The 6604-nt window shown below is 39.6% G+C and overlaps 1 protein-coding gene across 1 annotated transcript; it reads right to left on the bottom strand.

The window, feature by feature from the left end:
• Positions 1-3324: 3324 nt before the first annotated feature.
• On the bottom strand, positions 3325-5379 carry LOC111343076 (octopamine receptor beta-2R-like). The gene has a single exon (XM_022950220.2). It carries the CDS (start codon positions 5323-5325, stop codon positions 4393-4395), a length of 933 nt encoding a protein of 310 aa, XP_022805955.1. The 5' UTR covers positions 5326-5379; the 3' UTR covers positions 3325-4392.
• Positions 5380-6604: the final 1225 nt, after the last annotated feature.

Below are 6604 nucleotides of genomic sequence, written 5' to 3' on the forward strand. Positions count from 1 at the left end.
TGTATACCAACGTCCTAGTATCTCAGGGAGGATGCATAACCTCCAAAAGGTATTTAGCCTAGGAAGGACGGTGTGGTGGTGCTGCTGCTTATCAGGGAAATTCCTCTCTGTTACTATTACTACCCTGTTATTCACATTGTCAGTGGCACAAACAACAAAATCACAGTGTTTCCTATCTTTGAGAGTAAAGAGTTGTTGTTGTACCTGATAGTAATAGTTGGTGCTTCTGATGAGCTTGAAACTGCCATTTACCTTTTCCAAGCAAGAGGACTTCTCAAGGGCATACTTATCAAAATCACAGTCTTGGATAGACATTGGACATTTGACCTCCCCGCAGCCCAATCCACAACAATCACATGAACTCAAAAAGTCAGGTGAGGCATGGAGGATGGGATGCTGTGAGTTCATAAAAAGTCCACACTTCTCAACCTTAAAATGAACATGCTTGGTTGACATCATTTCAACACATGCTTTAATTGCAATATCTTCATACTTGCAACCATGCTTGATTGCCTTTGTATTTACCTTGAACAAATGTAGGTAACAAATAGTTCTTATCGTTGAGTGCGGAGGCTTTGCTAAGTGCATAGACGCCCCAATTCTGCCTGCCCGATGTTGATAAAAACTCGAGCATTTCGCCTGAGAGCGCGTGTCTTTTTCTACTAGCGCAATGTTCTCCACAGTTAATTCAAGTTTCACGGCTATGCATTTCCTCAGCAAGTCAGGATAGTTTAGATCGAGGTTTTGAGTCTCATATAAGTCTTTAATCAGACGAACAGCTCTACTTCCTACTACAAACTGGCCTCCGTAATCATCCTGCAAACTCAGTGCTGCAGGCTTAAAGCTACACTGATTTAGCTTCGCATAGAACGCAGACAGTTCCTCTGTTGTGGGGCGACATTTTTCGACCTCATCATCCTTAACAAATAGATCGGATCGGTCACCAATTAAGTCCGCTTTGCAGTCTGGGGTTAAAGTATATATTTTCCCATCTATATTTTCCTTGAGCTTCCTGGCTGAGCTGAAATCGATGTCTTGCACTGGCGCGTAATTTACTTCACTGACATGAGTAGTCAAAAGCCATGTGCATTTTACGCTGGTACATGCTAGCTTTCCATGAATTCGAGTCAATGCCTCAATATAAAACATCACGCTTGCATAAGCGTTCAAACTTTTGTAGGCCTTGAATTCTTTTCTCGTATAATGGCTTGTTTCCAGAACCAAGACATTCCCGTTAAACTGCTCTTTCGGGATGCTGGCCGGGTCGACTCCGATAACAGATATTTTTGCTAAATATCGCTCTTCAACTCGAGTTTCCAGCCGTTTCACGTAATCTGAAAGCACTGGGATAGCTTTGCTGAGTTTTTCCGAGTCGTCTTCGAATTCAGAATCCATTAAGAGGTCGCAAGATTATCAGAGAATTAAGGAATCTAGAAATGGCATAATATTTCCCTCTAATTTACAAGTGATAACACGCTTCGAGGGACACCAACATGTCGGATCAAGTAATTTGCATAATCTGTGACGTCACGTGAAAAGCAAGAATTTTCTGGTGGTGTTCATTGTAAGTAATTGTTTTGGAAGAGCCAATAAACTTGGAACTTGGAACTTTCTGATAAAAGGAAAAACAGGTGTGATTCCCATGGCTCTGAGACCATCAATCTGATGGTCTATGTTGCACTGAGCCAGAGGAACAGTGTATTTGCCCAACATGGCCTCTGATATCAATCAAATAGCCGACATGTATGAAACATGCCAGGAAAAAAAACCACGAAATCCACCAGAACCACTCATGCAGCACAGTGATGGCGACGAGCCGTGGCAAAGGCTTGGTATTGACTTATTTAAAAGTGCTAGAAAGCACTATTTGGCGGTGGTAGATTACTACTCAAATTTCATCGAGATTGATTCACTCACAACGATGACAAATGTACGTATTGTAGCATTACTCGAGAAACATTGAGCTCGTTATGACATACTGAGAATGATTGTGTCGGATGGAGATCCGCAGTTTACCAGGCAGGGATTTAATTCATTTGTCGAGGACTGGGGTATGACTCATGTTACCTCATCACTAATGCACCAGATAGCCATTGGAAAAGCAGAATCTGCCGTTAAAATCATGAAATCTCTTCCCGTAAAATCCCATGAGGAAAGGGGGGGGGTCCTTATGAGGCGATGTTAGAACAAAGAAACACCCTTCGTCAAGACACTGGTCTTAGTCCAGCAGAAATGATGTTTAACAGAAGAACACGTAGTTTCCTGCCTAGCATAAGCGGTAGCCTAAAGAACCCCCTTGTGAAAGAGAAGCGGGAGGCACGTAAGCGCAGTATTAAGAAAGCTTATGACCGGAGGTCCCGAAGGCTCTCAGCAATAGTCAACGTTCTTCCAACACACTGAAGCGCAGAACTGGAAATTAGGCAGAGTAACTGACATTTAGGGTCCTAACACTTACCAGTGGTCCGAATGAAGAAAGGTACAGAAGAAATCACGTGCATATAAGACCGACCAGCATTAGACCAAAGGCTCGAGACCGGTCCCCCGTTGTGTTACTTCGTTTTTTTGACGTGACACCATTGATGCTACCAGAGGAAACTTCACAAGTGTGTAGCCCACCCACAGACCCTCCGATAGTACGCAGCCAACCGTGTAGCGTAAACGAGAAAATTGCATCTACTGACAGTTCTGGACGGTCACTAAGTGCCAAAAGCCGCCAATCCGTTTCAAAGATTACGTGACCAAGTAGAGATCCCAAGTCGGAGGAATCTTTACCCTGACATTGTTTATTTGTACAGTAGACATGACATTTTCAATAACTCTTTGAGCGTTTGAATTTTGTGGTATTTTGAAAGTTTACTCTTAGCTACTGTACTTTTTACAAGCTCTCCTTTTTCTTAAACAAGGAAGGATGTTGATGTATTAGCGAGACTATGAGTACGCCCGCATTGAATGCCTACATGAACGTAATCACCCATTACACTTTGTAGCCTTAAATCTACCGTGTGCTCGATATAAGATGGCGACCGTTGTTTCTTAAATTATTTTCAGTGCTCACTCGACGCCTCCTGATTTCCCGTTTTTCGAATCAAATCAACAATCTGGACGCATACACGTTGTTGCGCTTTGTTTTTTTTCACCAAGCTTAGCTTGCCCCTATGGGCAACTATTAGAATTTAAATTTAATGAAAGATAGAAGCTGAACCATCTGAGTATGATTCAGTGTTTGTTAAATCCACCACCTAAATCGAAAAGGATGTGTCTAACCGATATCACAGCAGTGTCATTCAGGTGAAAATTTTATCTTCAGGAACTAGGCATTTGAAGTCAACTTCGTGATCTCAATCTCAAGATCAACCCTTTTACTAATGAGACAAATACATCCGGCGACTTTTCAATATGCTGCTGCAGGTAAAGAAAAGGATCTACGACTGTTTTTAAAATTAACAACACAGTATTCATACAATATAATGAATTAGTACGGAAACAAAAGGACCCCCTTTAAAATGTGTGATACTTATCCGTTCAAATGTCTCGGACAATACGAACTAGCTAAATTAAAAAATAATAATAATTTAGAGGATACGTATAAAGAAAAACACTTATCACAAGGAACGGGCAAAAAAATTAATTGAGTCTCCCTCAATACCCTCCGCGTTCTGTTTCCTGGTGCTACCTCAGTATTCTTTGTTTCGGAGTACAGCAGAAAATGATAAACATCTCAGAATAATTCAAAATAATGCGCGGAAAACAAAGCTTTTTCTTGCAGAAATATCTTGAAGGGTGTGATTAGCACAACATGAAAACTTAGAAAAAAAATTTTCTTCGAAAAAAGAGCACTTTACCGATTAAAATCAGCGAATTATGCCTCGTAGATCAGGAGATATAATTTTTCAGTTCTTGCGGTGACACCACAAAAGATTATAAAAATCTCATGATAATTACACGATGGCGTTATTCTACGAGAGGGCGTCTTAACGTTTCAATCAATACTAATACCCTTAAGAGCCGCTAAACTCGACAAGCAAGCAAGGCTTAACTAGGTGACCCTATTTGACGGAATGATAGAACAGTGGAATGGCCGCAATGGTGGAATATCCTAGAACACGAAATGTCTTGTTGTATGGAACAAGAGTCTCACAAAAATGGAATTACAATGGATACGGCAGACGCTCAAATTGAAACAAGCCGTAGATGCTATGCTTAAAAATGAATAGCAGGATATTGGTTATGGATATTTTATCCTAGACAGATAATGAAGTGCAGCAAATATTCAGACTTAGATCATGTAACGCCTGGTGTTAAGATTCCAGGAGTGTCACACGAAAGTTATTATTTTACAATCTCAATAATGCAAGCCGGATCTTATGAGAAAAAAAATGCATTCAATGGTTTTCATACAAAATTCACATTTGAACGTGCTTCCCTTTCCAGAATTTCTGGAGGGAGTGTCGCAGAATCAACTACAGTTTCCTGTCTAGTTGCAGATTTTTCCTTTCTACAAAACAATTTTAGTTTCTTCACTTCTTCCTTTATGTCCCTTCTCAGGAGAGTGTACACAAATGGATTCATGGCTGAGTTCGCAATAAGTAGGAGCCGACGAATCATTTCAACTATTTCAGTGTCATCACAGAGTTTTAAGACATTTTTGCACATCGTGTAATAAACTTCCAAGGCATAACAAAATACAAAGAGAAACGCAACCATCAATATCATCTTCAAGGCTCTTGGTCCTTCTCGCTGATTCTCCTTTTTTGCCTTTCCTTTCAATCTGTTTTTGTGTTTCGTTTGTTCCCTTTTAGCAATAATGCTAATTCGTAGGGCAGCGAATAAAATGAACAAACAAGGAAGAACTTCAAATATTATGATTATCGTAGGAAGAAAGTACTTGAATGCTTCTCTCTTATGCAGATAATAAACGGGAGTGAAGACAATACCACGCAAACTAATAGGAAAAAGCCACGAAATTGCGATCCAAATGGCCACAGTCCTTTCCGATGCCTTGACTCTGTGGTACATGGGTTTCGTGATGGCGAGGTAACGGTCAGCTGTCATGGCGCAGAGATTGCATACTGAGGAGTAAATGAAGATCCAGCGAAAAGCTCTCATAATACTTGTTCGGCAGGACAACCAACGATCACAGAAAAACAGTGGAGGATAGAGACTTACGGCAACCAAGGCATCCGCTACAGCAAGGGAAATTATGTACCAGTTGAGTTTGCTTAAGCGAAGTTTCCTTCTCAGGAAGATTAGAAAAATCACGAAAATGTTTCCAAACAAAGCTGTTATGGTTAACGTCCAAGCAATAGCCACAAACAGTGCTGACATGATGCCTACATGAGGTTTATTACTCTCCTGACGAACAGAAGGGCGGAATGTGCTCTTTAGGAAGTTCTAAAATACAAAACGGCGGATATCACTAAGTTCCTGTCATAGAATACAAACATTTATTTTTGCAATACATGATTATGCAAATTAATATCGATTTAGTAATGTAAAGTACGTATATTTCAAATTCGTTCTTTAATACCGGAAGTTTGATTCCATTTAACTAAAGCAGATTGTGATTAACGGAACAAATGCAATCAAATGAAGAAGAATCACCGAAAAGGTAGACCTAGACCCATTCGTGCAGAAAGTTCAATAGCATTACGATGGCTTTTAAATTTTCCAAAACTCGGACATCGTCAGGAGCATAAACTGTGTAAACACAGCACCGCTGTTTTGATATTTGCTTAAGGAGCTTCCTAGCTGGGCCGCTCTAATAAATACCTTAATGTTTCCTTATGTATTGGTAAGTTCGTATGTTGCAGCAAAAGTGAAAAGTCGCAAGGCTATTCATGTGAGACTAGCAACCAAGGTTGCCATATGAGTAGAGCAATCGACCATCAAATCGTGAATGGTTGTGTTTCTAAACCTTGTGCGAAAATAATTCTTGTGTTTTGTTTATATTTTTTTATGATTTTTCTTTTGGCATTATTGTTGCTACAATGCTTTCTGAGCTCCTGAAAATTTTTCAAAAAAATATACATATTCATCTTTACCTACTAATGAACAACTGTTTACCATTATTCCCTGTATTCCTTGAACTTTATACTCTCTTGATCCTGTACAGAGTGTGCGCTTAACATAATTTGTCAACTTGACATTCGAAAGGAAATGCTCATGAGTCCATAGTACAAAATCCAGAAGGGCAAATAAGTTCCAGGACAGTCTAATAGTAAAAGGTCTGCAGCTCATTAACCTCCAGTCAGAATTTCTTAATCTTCTTCTTATAACAAGTTCATTTCGTATGTTTGTTTTTTTATGTTATAGGAAGAAAGTTCCAATGAACAGCTGTTACAAAAAAGTTTTTCATTTCTGAACAATCTTCCAACAATTTTACCTGAAAGCCTCGACGCGTCCAAACAATTAAATGATGAACCATTACTTGGCGAAGAGCTTGGTCAACCTTTCTTGAATTATTAGATGCACCTGACTCATAATGGAATCGATCTATATTTGTTCTGTTCTACTCCTGATGATATCCTGAACAAACGAGTTTGAGAATTTAGCCACATCACCCTTCAATCAAACTTCATTTATTAAAGTAACTGTGTCATTATCA

The sequence above is a fragment of the Stylophora pistillata genome, chromosome 7 (assembly GCF_964205215.1).
Source record: "Stylophora pistillata chromosome 7, jaStyPist1.2, whole genome shotgun sequence".
Taxonomy (NCBI): Eukaryota; Metazoa; Cnidaria; class Anthozoa; order Scleractinia; family Pocilloporidae; genus Stylophora; species Stylophora pistillata.